The 21,107-nt window shown below is 40.4% G+C and overlaps 3 protein-coding genes across 4 annotated transcripts; 2 read left to right on the plus strand and 1 right to left on the minus strand.

The window, feature by feature from the left end:
- The first annotated feature begins 900 nt into the window (after positions 1–900).
- On the plus strand, positions 901–3,982 carry hint3 (histidine triad nucleotide binding protein 3). The gene is made up of 5 exons (XM_085291017.1): positions 901–1,095; positions 1,570–1,687; positions 1,863–1,932; positions 2,261–2,387; positions 2,720–3,982. Exons 1-5 carry the CDS (start codon positions 955–957, stop codon positions 2,765–2,767), a joined length of 504 nt encoding a protein of 167 aa, XP_085147143.1. The 5' UTR covers positions 901–954; the 3' UTR covers positions 2,768–3,982.
- Positions 3,931–5,617, minus strand: LOC146563742 (actin-binding Rho-activating protein). Its single transcript, XM_085291018.1, has 2 exons — positions 5,480–5,617; positions 3,931–5,129 (listed from the first exon to the last, which is right to left on the minus strand). Exon 2 carries the CDS (start codon positions 5,119–5,121, stop codon positions 4,627–4,629), a length of 495 nt encoding a protein of 164 aa, XP_085147144.1. The 5' UTR covers positions 5,122–5,129; positions 5,480–5,617; the 3' UTR covers positions 3,931–4,626.
- On the plus strand, positions 5,579–19,509 carry trmt11 (tRNA methyltransferase 11). Of its 2 annotated transcripts, none has more exons than XM_085291016.1 (13): positions 5,579–5,726; positions 6,550–6,615; positions 6,759–6,832; positions 6,961–7,042; positions 7,157–7,249; positions 7,341–7,475; positions 7,551–7,707; positions 7,792–7,872; positions 8,017–8,181; positions 8,632–8,704; positions 9,016–9,150; positions 16,507–16,627; positions 19,196–19,509. In XM_085291016.1, the coding sequence occupies exons 3-13, from the start codon at positions 6,810–6,812 to the stop codon at positions 19,334–19,336; spliced, it is 1,206 nt and encodes a 401-aa protein (XP_085147142.1). In that variant the 5' UTR covers positions 5,579–5,726; positions 6,550–6,615; positions 6,759–6,809; the 3' UTR covers positions 19,337–19,509. The 2 variants fall into 2 exon arrangements, with proteins under 2 accessions (XP_085147142.1, XP_085147141.1); XM_085291015.1 differs by lacking the exon at positions 5,579–5,726 and adding an exon at positions 6,074–6,180.
- The last annotated feature ends 1,598 nt before the right edge of the window (positions 19,510–21,107 follow it).

Genomic DNA, 21,107 nt, shown 5'->3' on the forward strand with positions numbered 1-21,107 from the left:
TGTGATTTAGTCCAAAGAAAAACTTTTTTTCACATTTTTGCCTGACTGCTCAAGAAATCCATCTCATATCACCTTGAACACCTTGAACTACAGTCTTTAGCCTTGCAGCATAGTTTAATGCAGAGGAGGCGCACTTGTTTGCAAACACCTAACAACAGACCATAACGTATATGTACCCATTGCATGTGTCACAGGGGAAAGGAACTAAGAAAGACCAACAGTAAGGGAAAACCACGGCTAACCACATGAGTAAATGCAGGGGCGGGTTGGTAGGTGGTTAGTTTTGTTTAAGTTACAAAGTGGAGCAGTTTCACTGCAGCCTTGACTAACAATATAGCATCACTTAACGTCTATCTCAGTTAAGCTTTGTGCTGTTGACTTTAGACCTCAGAGTCTTTAATGCAACACTTCCACTTTAATATTCTCTAGCCTGAGCAAATTAATGCTTAGTGAATGTGTGCGTGAATGGGTGGATGACTGGATATGTAAAGCGCTTTGGGGTCCTTAGGGACTAGAAAAGCGCTATATAAATACAGGCCATTTACCATTTACTTAGTTACCCCCTTCTATTTGGATCATATAGTAAGATAACTGACTGGTTTTGTTCTCTGACAGTAAGTGTTGGGTTTATTTTTATTATTTATTTATTTATTTATTTATTTATTTATTTCTGTGAGACAACCATCCAGAGAATGCTGAAAATACAACTTATATAAAAAGTTACATATGAGGGCCCTTCTGTTTTCATCAGAGAACATCAAAGGTGCGTTTGACACAATTGTTAGTGTGCGACAGATTCGGTCACCAGAGAAAACTGAAAATATGTCGCCCTCTTCTGACAATTCTGTTCCCTGACATCTGCAATAAGGATCGACGAGCGATCGAGCTTGATGCGTTCGATGTTCTCTTGGATCGACTCAGCATGCCTGATTGTTGACAGCTCCGTACAGCACAATGGCCGAAATCCAGGATACACAACCGGCTCGGGTTGATATTTCCAAAAGCAGCAGCAATGTGCCAGCCGAAGGATATGATAAGAAATGTATTTTCTGCAGGATTGTAAACAATGAAATGGGCACAGAGCTTCTTCACTGTGTAAGAAAACTGTAATAAATAATTACGAATGCGTTGCTAGCTAGCCTAAGACACTTTAATTGTCAATACCTGCGTTTACAAGTAGTAAAAGCTCTAAAACTAGTCATTCAGAAACGTTTAATTTCACTGTATACGAGTGTAATTGAGTGGTATTGTAGCTAGTTAGTCCGATAGCTGTAGAGTTATTGATTTACTGTGTTGAAAGGTGTGGCTCACCCCCGACAGATACCGAAGGATGGTTGGTTAAACCGTAGCATAAGTTCATATTAAAAATACAGAGAATAATAAGCATATATTTATACATATACATATATATATAAATCAGACTCCAATAAATTACATTATATTCAGTATACTAATTGCATTTGGCACCAATGCTAGAGGCATTCTGTAATGTCGTTCACGTTTAAAGTGTAAATGTGTGTGTTTGTGTGTGTGTGTGTGTGTGTGTGTTATGTTGTGTTATTACTGCAGGATGAAGAGATCTCATGTTTCAGGGACATCAAACCTGGAGCCCCCCATCACTACCTTGTTGTCCCAACCAAACATGTAGGAAACTGTAAATCCCTCACTAAAGAGCACGTACCCTTGGGTAAAGTTTAAACTGCATACTTTTTAAGTAATGCTCATGGATTTTCATTTTATATCACCTCAGACAATATTGCTGACATATTACTGACTAATGCTATGGATGGTTGGAAAGTATTTTTTAAAAAGTAACTGTAAATGTTTGAAATGGATCATCTTTTTCTATTGTTTATGTCCAGTGAAGCGGATGGTCGACAAAGGGAAGGAAATCCTGGAAAAAAACAACATAACGGACCTCAGTGATGTCAGGTGGGTTTCATTTTGGTACTTCACAGCTCTCTATGGTAATTTACATTAGTGGGTTATGAATGTATGACCTTCAGACAGTTTTAGTCAGTTATCTTTTGTTGCCAGACCACCAAATATTCACCGTTTTGCGGTCAGTTTTGTTTTTTAGTTACCAATAGAACAAGCACTTAATCTAGTCAGAATTATAGTAGATCATTTGTAATGCAGTTTAATTGCTGATGACTAGCTTAACCTTAGTTACAGTTTGCTTTGTTGTTATATCAGATAAAATGAGTTTAAAAAAACTAAAAAATAAGTAGTATTTCTAAACCCTTTTCTTTGTCTGCAGATTTGGTTTCCACTGGCCTCCATTCTGTTCTGTCACACACCTCCACCTTCACGTCCTGGCACCTGCTAGTCAAATGGGCTTTATGTCACGTCTCTTCTACAGACTCAACTCCTACTGGTTCATCACAGTAAGCCCTGTACTTCAGTACTACAAGTTACTGTGTAGAAACTTTATTTAAACTTTTTGTGTGGTAATGGAAATTTCAAATGAAAAAATGTAGACCAGTGTCAGTCTCTAACTTGTTCTGTATAAGGACATTGCTGTGTAAACCTGGTTTTAAGTAACTTGATTGCATCAGTGAACTGCCCTCTAGATTTGCATTGTCAACACATTAATATATTCAGTTCAGTAACTCCTAGTGGCATCATCTTAGTTCACCCAGGTGACGTTTTAGGGTCTCACAGAAAGATTGCTGACAGTCTGACTTCTGTTCTGTCTGCCTTTGTTAATGTTTTGCAGGCAGACCAGCTGATTGATCTTCTCAACTCTAAAGGCGAGACAAACTGATCACTGGATCTGGATCATTGGATCTTGCCATATGTGACTGACTGCACTGAGGTGACTTGCAGATCAGGCGTCTTGCAGATATCATACTGGAAACTACTTTGCTGACTGTTTGTCTACAACTAATGACTGTATTTTAAACAGGTGCTATACCTGCGTGAGATTTTATATCCTAAGTAGTATGAGACATAAAGCCTTAAAGCCTCTTTTAAAATCCCTAACAAGTGCTGTAAGGAACACTGGAGTTTTGACAAGATAGGTAAATTTATTTAAATCTGCTCTAATAAAATTGTATTGCTTTTAGGGACCAATGAGCAATCAACTTTGAATTCCTATAAAATAGAACAGTGTGTTCATTATCATCCTGTTACAGAAACACTTCAGTACGCTTTGCTTCCTTCTTCCTTCTTAGATTTCTGTATAGTGAGCTCAGTTAGACAAACACACTTGGGACACTACTTGTTTTTGCATTAAAGGTACTAGATTGTTGGCTAAATATAAATACTGACATGAATGTTTGTGATAAGTCCATATTATACCAAGCATATCTCAGCAAATTACTGAAACGTCTTTCTCTCTTTCTTTTAAACTGACTGTAAATTTCCCTTTGACACAGTGCAAGATATTATACAATGTGGGTAATGGCCAGCGGTAGTGTGCTACTTTCTGTGAGGCATTATGGGCTACTTAGAGTGCCCTGTACACACTGACACAGAGAGAGCACAGAAGATACAGTGTAAAACCCACTGTATACTGAGTGTTCTGGGATTTCAGATTTCTCACAGGCCGTTTGATTTCCTGTCTTGCACAGCTGCTTTCATGCCTTGTATGTCTGCTCTATAACATGAAACTGCAGAAACCCCCACCCCCCCCGAAAGTTTGCATTATTGATATCAATCATATATAAACTGATAATCTTGGCTATGAGTTCTTACATCAAGCTTACAATTTGTGAAAACCACTCAGTAATCCTCTGATGCTGATAGTAATGTTAATTTATTTTGTTATCAATGACCTCATCAAGCAGTGAAGTACAATTGGGGGGGGGGGGGGTTCAATGTCATGTGGAAAGATGAATGAAAGTATGTGCTGTGAAATTATGTTATACTTTGCAGTGGTAATTGGAATAAAACCAACAACAACAAAATGTACTGTACAAAAGGTATGCACTTTAAGAATGGCTTTAATTTAGAATAAACAGTATTCTGTTGCTTCTCAGTGCCTTTGTAGTATCTCAGTATGGTTTACATACAGACCCTTTTTCAGTTTCACTCTTAACCCACCTGCAGTAACACTTTAACACACAAGACATCGTTTCTTATCTTTATTATGATACAATTAGGAGACAGTGTTAATCTATTAATGCTGTGTGTTTAAAAAAAATATATTCCTGTACTTTCATACTTTCAATAAGAGCTGGTACTCAGTCTATAGTTCCTTATGATGTGGTTCTTATTGCTTTAAAGCTGCACTATTAGTTTCAAAATTTGGAACTGTAGCAATATTGTGTCATTGCAAAGCACACTTAAAATAAATACATGTTGAAGCAGTCAGGCCAAGTCGGGTCAAGTTCATCCTATAGCATCATTATGTCTGTCACAGGCAGCCTCATGTTCTCTTTGGCTTCGGTTCGGTCCCATTAGGAAATCTGATGTCATCTCAACTGCTCACTGCTCCACTTTCACCTCGTCAACAAGCTGCTGGAGGGAAAAAAATGCTCAGGTTTGAAGTTACCTTTTCTCATTTTGACTGACATTTAGTGGTTTCCCCATGTTCTTTGTCTGCACAAGCTGCCACATCAAGTGCCTGTGTACCTGCGTGTACTACACGCACAATGAATCAAGGCATCTAAACATTTGTGGTCACTGCAACAAAGTGATAACTACGTGATCATCCTTCCCCTGCCACAGCATCTCCCCTTCGAAGTCAACCAGTCTCTGTTTCCTCGCTCGCAGAAGAATCCCAACCAGTTTATTCGAGATAGTCACATAATGCTCAAACAGCTTTCCAAATCTTACAGTAATCACTTTCCCATCGCTGCCCCCCGACTCCCCAATGCTCCTTATGACCTCACACAGCTCCTGAACCTCTCTGCTGATGTGTGTGTGAGCATCCCTCCCACGTTGCTCTGTCAGGGAACCCTGCAGGGGTTTCCCATACTCATCCCCTCCCCTCGGAGGGACCACCGTGCTCGGTCTGGTGTTGTGACTGAAGGGATTGTGCTTCTGGTACTCCTGGTGTTCGCTGGACCATTTCTGCCAGTTTTCCTTCAAGCCTTTAACAGAAACGATGCACGCCGCAGGAGTTTGGGCGTTCTCTTCTGTTTCCACGGTGGTGCTCTGGCTGTTTGTTCCCATGTTTGACTCTGTTCAAGACAAATTTGAATATACAATCATTTCTCAACAGAGAAATACAGCATCTTAATCTTCCTAATGTTACTTTATTGTTTCCAAATTCTTTAAGTCTCACCTACTTATTTTTCACACAACTGTTCTTGTGATCCAGCTGTGTGTATGATCACATCAGTTATGACTGGCAGCCGCAATCTTAAATCGTAAATTCAGCTGACAGCTCATTAAAACGACATTACTTATTTCCCACAGTTAATATAATATCATTATCAAAACAACGAGTGAACATCTAGCTTTGTAAAGTAACCTGGAAGTTTTCAGTCCTTCAGATTCTCGTAGTAAATATAAACAGTGACACACTGACCTGATCCTCCCTTCACCTGCAGTTACGCTTCATTGCGACCAAAGAGCAAGAATCCTGGTTACACTGTTACTAAGTAATACAACTTAACAACACTGCAGCAGTGCTGACAGAGGCAAGAGTGCGGATGGATGCCTTTTTGTCACCAGACAAAACCACTGTGATGGACATCAACTTCAGCCAGTGACACGGCAGAGACAACCCGGACAGCCAATCAGTAGGAGGGGCGGTCTTACAAGACGGCTCTGATGTAAAGCAGATTACAGACTTTATCCACACATGTATGACCAGAATAGTAAAGCATACCGATGTGTACTGATGACAAAAATTTGCTTACTTGTGACATTAAAAAGACACATACACACAGGTTTATGAAAAAAGTGATAAGGAGTTTTTTAATGCAAATAAAGGTTGCAAAATAACATTAAAAACGAAGTATTCACCTGTGCTTATGTATGATAATGTTAGCATAAAACAGCGGCAGTACAAAACTTAATACGAGTGTATCATAGCTAAATGAAACACAGTACCTCATTTTTCTGCCATTTATAGAAATACAGTCCCCAAGCGGTACTTTGTGTCAGAGCTCGGTTTCAAGCCGGACGTATTTTTAAATTGCGACAACAATGGCTGCCTTCAGTAGTCGATCATGCCTCCAGTATTTATTGCATCTTGCCCAGGATAATCTAGACTTCAGGTTACCGGTAACAAGCATCAGATATTGTCGGTTTCTCTTTGGTTCAGAGTGATTAACTGTTCGTGTAAAAAGCGATAATTTGCAGACTGGAGTCTCCTCTGACTCTCGGTTTGTGTTGGGCTCATTCAAAGTATGAGCCCATAACAAACAAAAAAGTAACCTACTTTTGGAGACGAGATGTCTACAATTTGATCACAGCAATACATCAAACTTGAGCAATGGTCTGGCAGATAGAGCATATTGCGTTGTTTTATGGCATTATTGTATGCCTACATCACATAGAAACAGTTTGTAGTAATTTAATTTAATATTTCATATGTGATTCTTCTGTTTTGTATAACATTAATATTCTCGCTTTATATGCCGTCTTATGTAGGAAATAAAAGCTCTGCTGGCTCTCAGAGGGAAACCATTTCATCCCTGTGAAAACTTCAGAGAAAAGGTTTGCATGTTGAGGGGCTTATTCTAATCTGACTCTCTATTCTAATCTAAGACATTGATTATTGGCAGCAGAATGGTGATGTTTCTCTTTAGTAGATCTCACATTTCCCGGCAGTCACTCCACATCTCTCCTCTTCTCCGTAGTCTCCTTTCTGGTGCCTGGATGGTTTGTCTGAGGAAGATGTCCACAGCATCATGGCCAGATCTGTGTGTGCAAAGTAAGTGTTTAAGCTTTGCAGTTAGGAAAGTGAAAGAGCCACATCTCTACTGATGGAATAACTGTATGCTGCACAGATTCAAGACTGGCTGAGATGTGGCTTTAGTTCATGTTGGGTTGTCGTTCTAGGTCTGCTTTTGAACTGTGGGGCCACGGGCAAACACACAGTGAACTCAGAACATCCCTTCTGAACTTCCCCTCAGAAATCATGGTTTGTTGTTTAGAGTTTGTATCATACTATTCTGTTGGAAAGACAGATTTTTGCAAGTGTATGAAATACACAATAACACATTTCATTTCTGTTTCTGCTCTTCATTCCCTGCAGAGTCCATTCATGCACAAAGACTCCACATACAGGATAAACGTCTACACATTCAACAAAACTTTGCTGTTTGCAGACAGAATCAAAAGGATCGATGTAAGTATTTAGATGTGCGAGTGCATGTAAAAACATATAAATATGCACATAAAATAATAATAATACTAATAGTAAAATGCAATCTCACCAGGCCTTGGAGTATCTTCCCTTTGAGGGGACAGTAAGCCTTAAGAATCCCCAGCACATCTTCTGCTTATTAGAGGATTACGGCACAGACCCCAACAATATCCCCGAGGATCCCAATTACATCTACTTCGGCAGATGGGTAAGATGCATTTTGCTACTTGTGTACATTAAATGAATGTGGAGCGATCTACAGCTGAACTCTTCCATTTTACAGATAGCAGACGGTCAGCGTGATCTGATTCGCTCCCACAGTGTGAAGAACAGACACTTCATAGGAAACACCAGCATGGACGCTGGCCTCTCATTCATCATGGCCAACCACGCCAGGGTCAAACAGGATGACCTAGTTTTTGACCCATTTGTAGGCACAGGTAAGTTAATCCAGTCGTTGCTTCCCCCCACAGACAGCTATAGACAGCAAAGTAAATACTTTAATGTGAGTCAATGTGTTTTAGGGAGCCTGCTGGTTGCGTGTTCTCATTTTGGAGCTTATGTATGTGGAACTGACATTGATTACAACACTATTCACGGGAAAGGTAAGCTCTGCTCATTAGAGATTACACCCTGCAGCAGTTGAAGTGTTACAGGTTAAGGATTGCAGTTTTATTTTATGCTGTTTTTCTATTTGAATCAGATCAGTCCCCTGTTCAGATTTGCTGATGGTGCCTTTTGTCTTTTAGGTCGGTCAAGCCGTAAAAACCAAAAGTGGCGAGGGCCCGATGAGAACATCAGAGCCAACCTGCGGCAGTACGGGGCACAGAAGATGTACGTGGACGTGATGGTGTCTGATGCCTCCAAGCCTGCGTGGAGGGATGCTGCTCTGTTTGATGCTATCGTTACTGACCGTAGGTCCTTTAGTTCACCCTAACCAGACCACAAGGGATTTAACATCTCCTTTCATTAAATATCTCTGTTATTCTTTAGATTTGATTGTTTCTTTGAGCTGTTACAAATACATAAAAAATGTTGTGAAAATATGCAATTATCAGGATTCTGACAGGGAGTGAAACGCTTTAGCTATGGTTCAGGCTGTAATTTGAAAATTATGTGCTGCTCATTAGAGTCTGTTGAACACATTATTTCTGCCTGTTTCATGGATCATCTTTTTATGTTTTGTGTGGCTCTTCAGCTTATGGACACTCCAAGATTTTTGATGTTTCTTTAGAATTTGAGTAGCAGTACTGCAGCTAGCATGTTCCTCAGCTACATCTATTCTGTCTGTGTTCTTCGTAAACAGGAAGAAAACTCTTCTTGTTTTATTTTTTTGATACTCACTGTGTGACTTTTCTTGTTAGCTCCATACGGTATCCGGGAAGCCACGAGGAGAACAGGCTCCCACAAGGACATTGCTAAACCTGCTGAAGGCGTGTAAGTTCATCACATATTATAGTTATACCAACATCTATCTATCTATCTATCTATCTATCTATCTATCTATCTATCTATCTATCTATCTATCTATCTATCTATCTATCTATCTATCTATCTATCTATCTATCTATCTATCTATCTATCTATCTATCTACATATATATACATATACATATATAAATAACTGGGGAATTAGTCCAATGTTTAGTCCTGAGGAAACTAGTACATGAAATGCCAAATAAAACCACAAAGTTTTGCCATCACTGCTTTGTTCTAAATGTTGTATTTTTATTTCAATATTCTGCACAGTTTTGAAGAGTCTCACGTCCCAGTCTCACAGGCGTACCACCTGAGTGACATCTTCACAGATCTGTTAAACTTCTCCGCCCACCACCTGGTCATGGGAGGGAGGCTCGTCTACTGGCTGCCTGTCTACAGGCCAGAGTGAGTAAACAGACTTGGCATCATCACCTAGTCATACACATTTTCAGAGTGATGATAAATCTGTTCAGTGTAGGAGGTAACTTACCAGTTAACTTGTCAGTACTTAAATTTGTAGAACTTCGTAATTGTTAGCATTTTGGGGTGGCGTCAGAAAGACATCTGATGCCAATTTCTGAATAAGAGGGGAGCTGAAAGCTTCTGCTTTTTCAGTGCATTCAAAGCAAATACACTCAACAAAAATATAAACGCAACACTTTTGTTTTTGCTCCCATTCCCCATGGGATGGACGTAGAGACCTAAAATTCATTCCAGATACACAATATAACCATCCCTCCCAAACAGTGGTCACAAATCAGTCCAAATGTGTGGTAGTGGGCACATCTGCCATATTGAGATAATCCATCCCACCTCACAGGTGTGCCACATCAGGATGCTGATCTGACATCATGAGTAGTGCACAGGTGTACCTCAGACTGCCCACAACAAAAGGCCACCCTGGAATGTGCAGTTTTGTCTCACAGCAAAATGGCACAGATGCCACAAGCAATGAGGGAGCGTGTAATTGGCATGCTGACAGCAGGAATGTCAACCAGATCTGTCGCCCGTGCATTGAATGTTCATTTCTCAACAATAAGCCGTCTCCACAGGCGTTTCAGAGAATATGGCAGCACATCCAACCGGCCTCACAACCGCAGACCTCGTGTAACCACACCAGCCCAGGACCTCCACATCCAGCAGGTTCACCTCCAAGATCGTCTGAGACCAGCCACCCAGACAGCTGCTGGAACAATTGGTTTGCACAACCAAACAATTTCTGCACAAACTGTCAGAAACCGTCTCAGGGACGCTCAACTGCATGCCCGTCGTCCTGACTCCAGCTCTTCGCCGTAACAGACTTGTGTGGGCAAATGCTCACATTCGATGGCGTCTGGCACGTTGGAGAGGTGTGCGCTTCACGGATGAATCATGGTTCACATTGTTCAGGGCAGATGGCAGCTGAGAATGTCCCAGTTCTTGCATGGCCAGCATACTCACCGGACATGTCACCCATTGAGCATGTTCGGGATGTGCTTGACCGGCGTATACGACAGCGTGTACCAGTTCCCACGAATATCCAACAACCTCGCACAGCCATTGAAGTGGAGTGGACCAACATTCCACAGGCCACAATTGACAATCTGATAGACTCCATGCGACGATGTGTTGCACTGCATGAGGCAAATGGTGGTCACACCAGATACTGACCGGTTCTGGGTCCCCAGACCCCCAATAGCACAAAAAACTGCACATTCCAGGGTGGCCTTTTGTTGTGGGCAGTCTGAGGTACACCTGTGCACTACTCATGATGTCAGATCAGCATCCTGATGTGGCACACCTGTGAGGTGGGATGGATTATCTCAATATAGCAGATGTGCCCACTACCACACATTTGGACTGATTTGTGACCACTGTTTGGGAGGGATGGTTATATTGTGTATCTGGAATGAATTTTAGGTCTCTACGTCCATCCCATGGGGAATGGGAGCAGTAACAAAGGTGTTGCGTTTATATTTTTGTTCAGTGTATAATATACAGCAGTGTTTCTGGGGCATTTTCACATATCTTTACTTCTTTGCATGATAGAGCTGTAACCTGCATTTATGGATGGCATGGCTGACTGTGTTTACACATAATGTTTTTAATGCAGTGTCACCCGAGGGCATCAACAAGCTAATGTTTTTTTGAAATAGTAATAACTAACTAATAAGCATCATTTTTGCTTCTTGTTTATGCCCTATCCAGTCATGAATATGTCCTTTTAAACTTGTTAGTAGGGCTGCTCGATTATGGCAAAAATGATAATCACGATTATTTTCACTGAAATTGAGATCTCGATTATTTGACGATATTTATTTAACAATAACAATGTATTGAATAATGACTTTAAAGATTGTCAAAAAATAATATAAAATAGTGTGCAAATACTGATAACAGTGCAAATGTTTGCAATATAAAAAATAAATGAAAAATGTAAACATCTATGTTTAGTGAACTTTGCAGTGTTGCTCTGTGGTGCAGCTACACTGTAGCAAAGTTTACACACTGTGTCTACTTGATCCACGTCTGACTCCGCGAACCCATAATGTTTCCACACCACTGAAGTTTTTTTTTTTTTACCTCTATTTTAAAACCAACGGCAGTCACTCTCCTCTCCAAATAACTTCTGCTTAGCTTTCCGAGCTTCCCTCGGTCCTCTTAATTGTTGTGACACGTGTTCGAAATGCAGAGAGGTGCGCTTGATTTGCCACATGGAGCAGCGTGAGAGTAAAGCACGAGGGAGGGGCTAATAATCGGCTCAGTCATTTTTAATGATCGTTGAAAGCCCAGATCGTAATCGTGATTAAAATTCGATTAATTGAGCAGCCCTACTTGTTAGGTGTATTTGGATTGACATATATACATATCAATACACATGTGCAAACACAAAGTGTATAAATAGTGGGTCAAAGCCCTAACTTCTCGCTATACCGTGTAAAAACCATATTTTTGTACATCTTTGACTTAAACTGATTTTAATTCATCATGTATCTTACAAATACCATTTATTTAAATAATGATCATGTGTGGAGCCAATACAGAACCCTGGAGGAAACCACATACAGAGTCCAAGCAGTTACAGGAGTATTCACACAGCTTCACAAAAAACATGTATTAATTAAATGTTTTTTTACTCAGTGCAATATAACCCGTAATTAATATGTCATGACTGATTGTATCAAATGTTTTTAAAAGATCTTGAAGTCCTCCAATTGCATACCGTTTCTAAACAATAGCATCTGTAATCTCTTCGCTTGATTCAGTTAATGATGGTGATGTTGAACTGAATCCATACTGACTGTCGGGGAGTAATTTAAATGTATCGAATAATTTGTTGAATCGGTTATTGAACAGTTTTTCTAGAGGCTTGAAGAATTGTGGGAGTTTAGAAACAAGCCTATAATCTTTGAAGTGGTGTCTATCCTCAATTTTATACAGTGACACAATTTAAAATATTTTTATATTGTGTGGACTTTTAGCGGCTCTGAGATGCTTTTAAAACCTTCATAGCAATCTTCATATCAGTATCATTGCAGTCAGTGGATGCTTTGTAATTATACTTATTTACAACATTAGTAATTTCTTTTTCCTTTATTCCCCTTTTCACTGCTGTAAAGAACACTGAGTTAGGATTTCAGGATTCATTGCAATATTCTTGGACTATAACAAGTTATAAGGAAACACCAGGGCTTTGTAAGGTGAGCTGGTGCGTCACTGCCAAGATAAGATAAGATAAGATAAGATAAGATAACCTTTATTAGTCCCACACGTGGGAAATTTGTTTTGTCACAGCAGGAAGTGGACAGTGCAAAAGTTATGAGGCAAAAATTAGAATACAATAAGAATAAATACAGTACACAACTGTACAGAATAGAATAAAATAAAATACTATATACAGTAGAATAAAATAAAATAAATATACAATAAGATAAAAATAGAATACAAATACAAATACTATATACAACTGAGTAAAAATACAACGATGACAGAAAGGATTATTGCACTTGGTATTATTGCATATGTATGGATGTGTGTGCTTGATCAGTTAAAGTCTTTATTATGGAGTCTGACAGCAGTGGGGAGGAAAGACCTGCGAAATCTCTCCGTCCCACACCGTGGGTGCCGCAGTCTCCCACTGAAGGAGCTGCTCAGTGCTGTCACAGTCTGCTGCATGGGGTGGGAGATGTTGTCCAACAGGGATGACAGCTTAGCCGCCGTTCTCCTGTCACTCACCACCTCCACTGGGTCCAGAGGGCAACTGCAAGATAAGATGGCAACTGCATGTTTAGTTATTGTTGATTACCAACAACAGTTTTGAATTCGGAATCCAGATTTTAAGCTCAAACCTCATCATCTCAGTTTGGAAATAGTTTTGTCTTTGCCTTTCTTTAAATAATGATCTGTACAATAGGGGGCAGGCTTACACCATAAACCAGAAGTGCACAATGCAGGCCTGTTGTAAGCACAATCGACGAGGTTTCAATTTGTTTTTGGCCAATTAATTACCCAAATAACTAAACAATATGAAGCAAAGAGGGAATACATAGCAGACACTATTACATTTTATAAAAATGACTGATTACTGTCTATAATTAAAACTGGCTTTGTGATTTTTATTAAGGGAAAAGTGAACCCGAGAGACAGACGACAGTGTTTTACTGGATTTGTACACTCACAAAGGACCTTCTACTATCTTAGGGTATTTCCCTTTATTCTGATTCCCATGTCTAACCACCTGTGTGGATTACAGTAATGTTCAGGTGTGCCGAGGCTTTCTTGCCCATACAGCTGGGCCACGGCAAACCACAACTGACAGCAATGTGCACTTTATATGCTGCCTAAGACGGCTCATCAGAGACAAAGTTGTGTATTGTTAAAGCGTCTGTGCGTTTGCAGAAAGCGAAGTGCTGACTCTCAGTGCAGGTGTTCATTTGTGTAGATATGAACCACAACAAACTAAGGCAGAAACGGACGTTAGGCGAGGAAAAGCGCCACGGGGCTCAAACTCTTTCTGGTCACTCATTAAAAGACCAGGAAGCAGATGGGATAATCACGGATCCAGTCACCGGCTATTATTGTATCCTTGTGACTGAGAGACATCAGTTTGCAACCCTTTGACTTTTATCCATTTAGCCGCTTTGTGTTTCTGCACGCATCGAAACATATGCACGAATGTGTGTGTGTGTGGTCCCGTGTACGCGCACGTGCACACGTTTGTGTCACCATGTTCACACATTTGTCTTTGCTACTCATCTCATCGGTGCTTGACCCGGTGCCTGTCAGAGCGCCGTGCCAAAATAAACATCTGAGGCCAGGCAAGTCACATATATGAACTATGTCTCTATGGTGTGCAGGCTGATCTGCGAGTGTGTGTGTTTGTGTTGTTGGATATGTGTGTCTGTGTGTATAAACCCAGACGCAGCCTGTCTCCTGGGTCTAATCTGGGGCTCTACAGGGGAGATATCAGGTTTCCAATACCCCCACATACATGTGTGTGTGTATCTGCGGCAGTGGCTGTGATAGAAACAGTGGGGACTCTGTGTGTGTGTGTGTCCGTCTGCCTCATGAAAATGGGGGCAGTGTGTGTGTGATGACAGGGGACACAGAGTCCTGTCAGCAAAAGACAGAGCCTAGACCAGGTCAGACCGCTTAAACTCTCTTCCTTTTCTGCCCTCAAAAAATAAATGAAGAAAAAGTATTGAGACGGATGATGTGTTATCCATCATCAAAGCCATAAAGTGAGCTAATTACAGCATAAATAAGGGAAGTAAATATATGAATCAACTGCATAGTCAGAGGTAATATTAGATGAATAAATGAGTAGTGGTGACATTTTCAGATTGTAATTTCTTAGTCGAGTTTAAGTTTCCAGAGAAATCGTATAGCAATAATTAAGCTTTTGCATGCTTCTACATTCAGTGTGATGCAACAGTACCGTTGTAATTTTTAGTTAAACTGTTGAACTTAAACAGCAAGTCTTCTCTGTCAGTTACAGTAAAGTAGATACTTGGAAGCAATACCTGTAGTACCCAGAAGCTGCCACCTGTCTATTGGCAACGTGAACATCAGTCTGTAAACAAGAAATACTTGCAACTTGCAACTCAGACCTTGGTGATAGATTAAGGGTGCAGCACTGAAACGGGGCAAAATAATGTGTCAGTGCAAACCCCATATAGCTCTCATAGGTGTGGTTAGTTTCTGGTTGATTTACAGAAGTTGCGCTGTTTTCTAAGCACAGGCACGGTCAGTTCATTTCAAAACCAAGCGCAAATAATAAGACGTGTTTTTTTTTCCTGTTATAATTAGTAATAAATTCTGTTTTGCAAACATTAGTAAATAAGTTTGCGCACTTGGTGCAATGGGGTCAGTCACAAAAATCTGAGTTATTTCCACCATTTAAATGCAATTTTGTCTTTATAAATACAAACACTACTGTTTCTTCTTCTCTTCTTTTTTTTGTTCGTGCTGGTGGAGTGTTAGTAAATCTGGCCCCGGAAGTCTACAGCTATCATTTATATACAGACTGTGTTTGGACTATCCATTTGTTCACTCTGTGGTGAGTTATAGTGAGTGAGCCAAACTGTTTAACTCTATTGCTTTTTAAAAAAAAAATCATTTTGTTTATTTACTAATTTATTACAGTTTCCCATTAGAAATGTGCGAAATCTTAATGTTGATAAGTCTCGAACCAGTTTTACTGTGAATCTTAAATACCTGTCCAGACAAAACAAGAATGTCAAACACACAAAAATGGGCTCGCGTGATGAAAGTTAAAAAAACTGATGTGAAAGGGGAAAAAAGAGCTAGGGCAGGAGATCAAAGCCATCTCATCTTTTGAATCTCAATAATTAAGAAAAAGTAATTTAAAGGAAACAAGTCGTTAAATAAAATAGGCTGTTAGTAACATGGTACGTTGTAATTACAAAGAGAAATAGGGATGGAAAAACAAGAAACTCATCCTTGTCATGATGCAGTTCATTTGTGCGGTAGAAATACTGAGCACCTGATTGGCAGCTCAGAATTGCTGCCTGGCTGCATCACTGCCCAGTCACCACGACAACCAAACATCCCATTACCCCAGAGCCCCAACTGCCGCCATGGCAACAAGGCAAACAGTCATGCACAAATCAGACTGAGTTGCTGGCGTGACGGTAGTTCGGAGAAAGTGCTACTGACACAAATATGCAAACACATACATCAGCTGCCGTTAATACGCCCTAACCCTGCCTGGCCGGCGATGACAGAGCCAGCAGCCAACCCGACAGGTCACCTCACTTTTTCCACCTTCATCTTCACACAAAACGAGCTACCTTAGCCTCGCCAGCCGTTGTGGCACCGAACCTCTTGAATGTTTTGTGTTTATCTGAGAAACAGAAAGAAGCACACACAGAGCAAAGAAAGACATTAGAGCGCGCTGAAAAAACCCCCAAAGAGCTGGCAAAAGTTAGGTAGTAATCTTGACAGAATTACTGTGTGTCCTGGCAGCCTTTTAATGGCCTCCAGATGACATCTGTAGCGCATTGTTATCACAAGGGACTTACACTTCCTCTCATTCAGACTTTTAGATGCGTACAATCAAAATTTATTAGAGTCAGATGATGGATATTGGTTTAGCTTTATATTTCTGTCTCTTTGTTTCCTCCTCATTTAAACTGATTTGTAGCATGTGTGTGTGTGTGTGTGTGTGTGTGTGTGTGTGTGTGTGTGTGTGTGTTTGTGTGTGTTTGTGTGTGTGTGTGTGTGTGTGTGTATCTGTGTGTTTGTGGGGACTCTTTCCAGGTACTGCGAGGAGATGGTTCCTCTTCATCCATGTCTCCAGCTCATCAGCAACTGTGAGCAGACACTCTCAAGCCACACCTCACGGCGTCTGATCACCATGGAAAAGATCAAAGAACCAGAGGTGTGTCCATGTGGGTGTTTGTGTAAGAGATGAAACAAAATGAATCAGTTGCCTAATTTACAGAGAAGAAAAATATTTTCCAGTTCCAGTGCGAGGACATGCTGTTTGTCGTCACATGATAGCAAATGCAGTAAATCAGGCTGCGTTGGATGCTGATTAGAACAATTAAATAGATGGCATTTGTCATTATTTTTCATTCTGTTAGCTGTTTGGTGATGTCATTCATCCAGTTACTGTCCAGATGAAGCCAAGGGATTTTAAAGTGCACATTTTCATCACAACTAGCTAAATATGTTGTTTTTAGGTTATCTATTGTGGTTGCATCATTACAAATGACCTCATATCTTCACAGCAGACCAAATTTGTGTGCGTGCTGCAGAATTTGTTTATGTGTGTGCATGAAACACACATAAACTGATATAACTTCTTTTTCTTCTAGTAAAATGAGAACATGTGTCCGCCTGCCTGTTCCTTCATGCGTTTAATGTTTTTTCATGGAGTTTTTTTTTTTCTTGTCATGAACGCACGCGTCATGAGACGGATGTAGTATGCGCGTATGTGTGTTCTTTTACATGTCTCCCGCTGGAAGTGATGGTGTCTCTCTGTCTGTCTCGGGTAAATCCTCACCATCTGGCTGTGATTGGCTCATTTCTTTTATACTGGAACCCTAAAAGGCATAATCACACATTGTATGGAAAACAATCCATCTTTGGATCTGACATCCATTCCGCTTCAAAACCCCAAATTGCTCCCATAAAGCGCCTGGTATGACACGCACACACCGAGACACGTTGTGTGAGGTTATCTGACTGGTATCTGTAGCTCAGGTCTGTAGAGTTTTTTTGTTTTGTTTTGTAGTTTGTTTGTTTTTTCAAATTGGCCTCCGTCTGCACCTATCTGCACGCGCTCGTCAGGATTCGCAGCCTGATGTGTGTCAACACTTTTCTATGCGTGTGTCCGCAGTTTCCCGGTTTTGACAGTGGAGGAGTTGGCCTAATTGTTTTGAAGGTTTCCTGTAAAGCTCCGTAAAGAAACCTCACCTCTTCTTATTTATGCGGTGTTACAAAATTTGTTTGGTTACCCAGACCGCTTGTCATTCACCTCATTTTTTACATTCAGTATATGTAACTCTCCACCTGAAAGAGTAAAGAACCACTGTTGTCTTCTGTGCCAATTTTGTAGTCACGTCTTTTTATCCTCATCACTCTGGGGTCGTGCTTATGTTGTCAGTCTTTTTACCTTTTAAACCTGAATCTTTTCCTCAGAATGGCAATAAAAAACGTTTCCAGGTTGCTTGGCAGCATCGGCAAGCAAAGAGGGGGTGTCTTTGACAAATTACAGGCCCCAGGATTGGAGTCATCATTTCTCAACTCACCTCATTTACCTTAATAGTGGAGGTAAAACTGAGATTCACAACAGCTGATTTTCAGCTGGGTAACAGATAAACAGTCTTGTGTGCTTGTGAAGCACTACTGGAGGGATCAGCCATTTTTCCCAGTCCTATTCCCTCAGTTGGTGTTTTGATGATGGTTGTGGAGAGTTGTGTCCTACGGGTGTTGAGTTCAGTTGAGATTTGGTGGCTGCAAAGGCCACAGCATATGATACACATTATTTTCATACTTAAAGCACATTCAGTGCTCCCTCTCTTTTGCTGCATGGATGGGGACATTCTCATCAAGGGAGAGACCACTGCAATCAGGACGGAAATGTTTCATTTATGTGATAAAGACGATCAATCAAAACAAACTTGGGATGATTGATGTCACGTTAGCGCAACAGAACCCCTCATTTTTGGGGCTGTTTATGATACTCATGCACTTCTCAGCAGTATGGTTAAGGATGCCTCACAGGCTGTCAGCACTTTTTCCACATGCAGCTTCTTCTGACAATAATATCTAATGTCATTAATGCACAAACATCACAAAGCCATAATTTGTTACCCACTATGTACTCTTTCCTGCAGATCTAAAGCCACATACCACTTTAGTCACTGTTCCTGTTAAAACACTGCCCACCTGAGAAGCCTTTGAGACTGGCACGCTTGCCATCTGCACCTTAGAAAAATCCAATTTTCCAGAAGCATTTAAGTCTTTCCCTTCTCCCATCCATACAAAACCTGGAACACCTGCTCAGCATTATTATATGTGCCACGAGGCGTCTTTTGTGTTGAGTTTTCCACATCTCCTTAGATTTTTCCTTTATTTCATCACCTGTGTGTGTATTATTAATATACGCATAACTCTTCCTATTCTATAAACATGCCAGACATGTGCACACCTTGTGAGAGAGTACTGTGTTGATTTGTAGGAGGAATTTAGCAAAGCAAAAATAAAAGCTGCCTTTTATTCAGGTGTTTCTGATTTTGTTCATTTATTTATTTACTTCATTTCTTTGTTTTCAAGATGTAATATATGTTATTCATAATGAAAACTTTATTAGCAAGATGTCATGTTGGTTGGAGCAGCAAGAATATTTTAGTAAACGGAATAATTTGTTTTAATATCTGTGGGAAACTTGTAGATTTTTAAGTTAAGCAGATTCAACAGTAACCTCTGCGTCTCTTTCCAGGAATTTGATAGCCTGGCCCATCTGTCAGATCCCCGCTTCAGCGCCTACCAGGGTCACAATGCCTTCAGAGAGAAGTACTTCAGTGGACTTAACAAAAAGTCCACCAAGGAGAACAACAAATCTGACGTTAGCGGGGACTGAACGCATCAGTGGGATGAAGATCACCAAATTTCCTCAGTGTCTTATCAAAAAAGATGAAACTTTTTAATCAGCGCATTGTTGTCAGTGCTCTCAAAAGAAAAACAAGTTATCCCATTCTTAAAAAATCTATTTGTTTTTTATTTCTTTGCAAATAAACCAAAAATGTGCGTGTTCTTTCTGAGTGGTACTTTTGAGAGTCTGAAATTGGGTAAGAGAAAGGGAAACGAAGTGCATCTCTATAACAAATATTTTCTAATGTAACATTTATAATTTAGCTGTTAATTGTAAAATGTGGTAATTAAGAATTGACCAGAGTCCCCAAAACATGGATCCATGATGCAGGTTGTGCATAGTTCATAATGTGGAACGTTCTACCTGGAAGACACCAGTGTCTATGTATGTATGTCACATGCTCAGATACTAAAACCCAAATATATGATTGCTGATGTCACTGTCATAACACAGCTCTGCCATAACCACATTCCAAAAGTGTTTTCACACTCTCTGTTACCTAGCAACTGGTCTTTATGTGTAAAATTGATAAGAGTCTATATTTTCTCATATTTACTATAATTTTACCCCCATGATGCCAGTGCATCTTATACAGAGGAGGTCAAAATGATTACCCGCCCTATAAAATTGAAATTTTCTGTCAAAAATTTTTATTAAAAAAGTGGTTTTTTTAGCGTAGCATTCCTAAACATACTGATTTTCCCCATAAAAGATAAATTATACCAGAGAATAATTCAGAACAAACAAAATTGACCAGGATCAACATTATTAGCCCCCTGAGAAACTGACCATTTCACTGAGCCATAGTACAACCCACAGCTGTGTCTAAGAATCCAAAATTAAACTGGGATGTTTGGAAAACCTGTCTTAAAAATGACTTGCTCTGTTGAACAGCGCTTTGGAAATCCTTAAACAAAAGATTTAAATTTCATAGGGGTGCTAATAATTCTGTCCTCATCTTTACATTAGCTCTGTCAGTTTAACCGACTTTAACTCTGTCATAGAGCCCACATATTGAACAAAACAGAATGGACATTTATATCCACGGTTCTGCTTTGGCTCAGAGTAAGGGAGCATGTTTAGGTGGCCTCCCTGTGCAGGCAAGAGCCCAAATCACAGGGCGTCCCCACTTCTCCACCACTACAGTTAGTCAGCAGCTTTTGTTGTTTTCTGACCACAGTTTACATGCAGCCTGGCTCATTATTCATCTCCTGAGAGCGACGTAGCTGGCCCTCATGTGCATTACCCCTTTGCTCTGTTTATCAGTTGGGCCTCTGCCTTTCCACCACACTTCCCCTTCGCCCTGCTTCACAGGGAGAGTTCCTGGCACCATCACATGATACCCGGCTCACCATCGTTTGCGGTGCGTGTTGTTTACAGTTCCCACAGCGGCCTTTTGTTGTCCATCATCATCAAGCGAAATCAAATTATTCCACAAGACAGAGACCTCGGCTTTCCTTACTTTTCACTTCTGCCCTCTTGCTCTTGGTATTTTCCTTCCCATATTCACCACAACAGAAGAACACTGTTAGTTGGAGATGGTAGTTTTAATGCACATGCTGTCTATTACTGTGTGTGTGTGCTTCCATAATACAGTGATAAAACAAGTTCTCAGGAGCCCTCAGACTCCAGTGATGCAGACTATAATTAGGGAGAGAGAGGGAGGGTATGTAGGGGGGGTTCCTCTCTACACACCACGTAATGTTGTCCAGACGCTGAGGAAATTCTGTTTGTGCCCATGTTTATACATGTGTGTACT

Source organism: Mchenga conophoros, linkage group LG11 (assembly GCF_057382185.1).
Source record: "Mchenga conophoros isolate Kocher_MC1m ecotype Shallow Benthic linkage group LG11, M_conophoros_male_GT1.1, whole genome shotgun sequence".
Classification (NCBI taxonomy): Eukaryota; Metazoa; Chordata; class Actinopteri; order Cichliformes; family Cichlidae; genus Mchenga; species Mchenga conophoros.